Raw genomic sequence first — 4,765 nt, forward strand, 5'->3', positions numbered from 1 at the left:
AATCGACTTGCATGATATTGTGATTCATGTGCAATTATTGAATGTGCAAAACTGTGTTTTGAGTTTAAAATAAGTGTTTGTAAAAAATAATGAAGAGTTGTTATGAAATAGAGTTTTGAATTTTAAAAATGCGCTTTTAGCTCCCAAAATGTCTAATCAAACAAACGTATTGTCTCTATATTCCATGGTTTTGAAACCTGGACTAGACTGTACGGTTCAACTGGAAAAACTGTGAATCTCTTAGTTTTGTGGTTTTTTTAGCTTCAAGAACCGTTCTATGAGAAAAAAGCAAGAAACCTTGCGAATTGTGGTTGGACTGTACGGTTCTGAGAATCGTGATCGGTTTTTGAGGTTCGGATGGTTTCTATTTGTTTTAGCTTTTGTAGTGAATTTTGGGTACATCGGTATGAAGTTATGATCAGATCTAGAATAAATGAAAAAGAAATGAAAGAACATGAAGAAGAACAAAGATCAAAAGGAGATCTGATAATTTTTGAAGGTGCTTAAGTTTCACTGATTCACAATCTTCAAATCTGATGCAGAGAGAGACAGAGAGCTCAATACAGAACAGAAGAACAGAAAGAAGAAAGATTGAATAATGAAGTAATGCATCAACGGCCAAAAGTAATAAAGGAGAAGTGGTCAAGGTAGTAAGTGGGGTAGGTGGGAGAATTTATTGGAGTTGCCACGTTTTGCTTGGCTAGTGGTTGAAGTTTTTAAAATTTTATGTTTTGCTTTTATTTTAAAGAAAATAGTTGATCTTTTATATATATATATATATATTTTTTTTTTTTTACAAGATAAAATTTTACTTTAACCTAATCTAAGTGTATATGTGTGTAAATATCCATCTTAGAGACTTGAACTCTGATTTTTACCCTCACACCTCACAAACACTTATACTTGTGAAGTGACCATTATACCAAAAGTGTGTGGTAGTTGATTCTTATATTTTTTGTGGGATGTTCTAGACATGTAATGCAATACAAATATCATTCGTTCATCACTTTAAAAAAAAAATTTAGTGCATTTGTAATTTTATAAGTGTCATGTTGCAGACATGCAACACAATTACACAAATACCATTATATATATATATATATATATTCTAATTATTATATTATTAGATATTATCACAAATTTAACTAATCAATGTAAAAAATACTAGGATTTAATATTTCTTTAGGTTATGATAAAATAAATTTAAAAGATAGATCTCTTTGTTTCTATAAAGGAATAATAGATCTCTATATTTAATTGCACTATTTTAATTCTTTTTTTTTTAAAATATTTGTACTAATTTAATATAATTATTTATATTTTAAATAATTATTAAATTAATTATGATATCATCACAGTTCGACCCCAGTTCAACCTCGGTTTGATCTCAAAAACCTTGAACCTCTTTTTTTTACAGTTCAATGAATGGTTCAGATTTTAAAACCATGCTATATTCTATGTTATCAACATATCATACACTTAAAAGTTAAAATCTTAAAGGAAAAGGGAAAACTCCCATCAAAATCATTTTTTCAAAATTATATTATGGATTTTTAAGGCTGATAGGTGATAACCCCCCTACCTCGAATTCAACTTTGTGCAAGTGGTGCATTCTTGAAGGATCCAAATAAGAAATAAAAAATAACACCTTTATTTGCTCCCGTAAGTCCCAACTTGCTAGCAAAATTCAAAGCCAACTCTCCAATTGAAAAAAGATCTGAAACGATTATTTTAGGGACCAGCCACTTAACGAGGCAGATAGTGGGTGGTCCAAGGTCCATTTCATGATAATGATTTTGGAATGTGATCAAATCATTAAAGTCCCATGAAACATTCTCTTGTCTTGAAATGAGAAGATTGGTGCAAGTGAGATTGTAGTTTTGCTTGGCACTAAGTATATATTCGAATTTGGAACAATTAGAGCTTAATTTCAAGCTCTAGCTTACTGACTTTCCATTAGCAATTTTCCAATCATGACTGCAGGCCAATTGCACATACATGATAAGAACAAAATAGCAACAAGCAATAGCGTATTGACTGAAAATTGCATCATAGAGGATGGGGGGACCTTAATGCTCCATTGATTGCTCAAAGTGTAGAACAAAAAATTTGATAAGAATCTTACCACCATCGAAGATAGGAAAAAGTTAATACAAACGCACACATAAGATATATGGATCCGTAAATTTTAGGATCCAATTCTAGGCGTGAACTTTAAGCACACATTTCTTTTCATTCCAAACCAAATATTATTTTATGTAAAAGAGATGATGCATATATTTAATACATGAGATACTTTGCTTTCTAAATTTTCTACCACCCAACAAAAAACATGTACCAACCTCGTTAGGATTTATTATTTAATATAACGGACTAAACGGTTACTTACAGAGCCCCTCTCTGTAGGTGTAGTCTCCGCAAATATGCGAGATCCATTCATTTGAGAAAAACGTTACGCAACTACCGTTACACAAGACACCACATTTCATGTTAAACCTTGTACGGATACCACTTGGTCGCTGTACATTTGAGAACCACTTGAAGTTTGGCAAGCATAAAGCTAGATAGGGACAAAGCTTTAGTTTAACGCACCACCCTGTTTATGAAATACAACAAAAACGGACCACAGTTTAACCTACCATTAGCCAATAGTATAGTAATGGGAAATAAACCAATACAAACAGTAGTAAGGGGCACATGCACTGGTGGCAATTCCACATGCAAAATCTGATACCACCAATTAGCTTAAGATGCAATAATAAACTTATAAAAAAGACTAATGCACTAAATATCTCAACAAAGTCCTTAAAATAACACATATATTTGATCCTACCTTACCTCCTACCCTACATAATTAAACATTCCGAGAAAAAAGAACCACCTCATAACGCTAATAATAATAACTATTCAACATGTTGACACTAAAATATTTAACAGAGATCTTTGCCCAATTGACAAAATCTAATTAACTTGCTTCGTTTACAACAATGACAACACTACCTTGGCTCCTAGACCCAGTTGTACCCGGTTCTGGCTGTGCTTCTTGATTTGTACCTGAAGAAGTAGCAGTAGTAATTGTCGTTGTTGAGGTTATTTTGTGCTCTGCCTCAAGCAATGAATGCCGACAATTTGGGCACGATGAGTGTGACAAAAGCCATGTGTCTATGCACCTAACATGGAACCCGTGATTGCATTTTGGCAAGATTCGAACTTTCTCACCATCTTCGAATTCCCCGAGGCAAATGGGACATTCTGTACCTTTAAAAACATTATTACTGCCATTCAAATCGGACCCATAAACTGCAATGGGAATCTGACGCAAATCACGCTTCTTGAGCCCTGTAGCAGCTAATCTCGCAGCGGTTTGTTCAGGGGTTTCCAACGCAAACCTTCGACTACAACGCAAGGCACACCGCACGATTGAGTTGAGCCCAAGTGCACAAATCAGTGCACACAACAAAGCTGCTAATATGATCACCATGTTGGTGTCAAAATTGGCCTCGTTAATGTAATTATTAGAATCACGAACCTTGAACCCATAATTTTCCGGTGGCAAACTCACCTGTGTCCCCAAAAGGTGGCGATGCATGTTTTACTATGAAAACAAATAGATAAAATATGAAAAAGGGTCTTGTAGAATTGTGCTAATTAATAACACCTAAAGGACCAGGTTTTTTCTTTGATGGGGTTGTGTTTTTTTGGTTAAGTAAAAAGAGAGAGAGAGACTGAGTGAAGTTGTTGAAGAGGCTTCTAGATTTGCTTTCTTGGGTTCATAGGTGTTGTTTCTTTTGAGTTACAGTAATGTTGTGAAGATTCCAGCTGGAAATAGACATAGAAGGAGCATCTTTCCTTGTGTCAACAATAAGGCAAGAGACTTGGTATTATTGTCTTTGTGGATGACTGTTATCCAAATTGGGGACCGTTCTCTCTGCAAGAATCCCGGTTCTTAATCAGAAATGGTCCTCTATACACTTATTATAGCAAGAGATGATTAAGAATATAGGAATAGAAAAAAAAATTACTTTTACCCTTACCTTAAACTTGTTATGGCTATAAAATTCTTCGTCGTTGCCGGCGGCGCCTAGATCGATCAGAATTCTTTTTTTGAAGAGTTATCTGCATATTTGAAGGATGCCCTTTTGGAATTGAGTGGAAGACTAATATATACACAAATGATTGTGGCCTGTAGTCAAGGCTTAGGAGATGCACATGAGAGCAAGATACCATGTCAAAAAAGCAAGATATAATTGGGATAGCTTTACCAACCTAATTATGGTTAATTACTAAAAGTGAAGCTTATATTATAATTAATGCTACTACTTGCAGTTGTACCAAATCTAATCATAATCCCTAAGTTGTACAGTTGTTACATGGCTAAGCAAAATTTCATATTTGCTTGGATTTACCGATATTATGTGGATATTTAGATGCAAATTAAAGCATAGTGGAAGTTTTGCTGCCGCAATCTTATTTGGAAATACCTTGCTTTTGACATCATGCTAGGTAGATATATATCATAGTTAAGAAAAGGGAATATATCTTCATTAACCACAAAAAAATCTCCCTAACTTTTTCTCCATTGTACTGGCTACAGATCAAAACTTGAGGTCACGCAGTGTAAACTTACTGTTATCCTTTTTGTTTGTATGGGAGGGAGGCGTGGTCTGTCATTCTATAAAAGTGACTTTTTTTTTGGGAGAAACCATAAAAGTGACTTTTACTTACTCTACTCACATATACCCCCTTAGTTGGGTTCAAAGACATA

General features: G+C 34.2%; 1 protein-coding gene across 1 annotated transcript; it reads right to left on the bottom strand.

Moving 5' to 3' along the window:
- Positions 1-2,155: 2,155 nt before the first annotated feature.
- LOC112036582 (RING-H2 finger protein ATL73) lies at positions 2,156-4,396 on the bottom strand. The gene is made up of 3 exons (XM_024069422.2): positions 4,035-4,396; positions 3,001-3,928; positions 2,156-2,596 (listed from the first exon to the last, which is right to left on the bottom strand). Exons 2-3 carry the CDS (start codon positions 3,587-3,589, stop codon positions 2,382-2,384), a joined length of 804 nt encoding a protein of 267 aa, XP_023925190.2. The 5' UTR covers positions 3,590-3,928; positions 4,035-4,396; the 3' UTR covers positions 2,156-2,381.
- Between the last annotated feature and the right edge of the window lie 369 nt (positions 4,397-4,765).

The sequence above is a fragment of the Quercus suber genome, unplaced genomic scaffold (genome assembly GCF_002906115.3).
Source record: "Quercus suber isolate HL8 unplaced genomic scaffold, Cork oak 2.0 scaffold_44, whole genome shotgun sequence".
Classification (NCBI taxonomy): Eukaryota; Viridiplantae; Streptophyta; class Magnoliopsida; order Fagales; family Fagaceae; genus Quercus; species Quercus suber.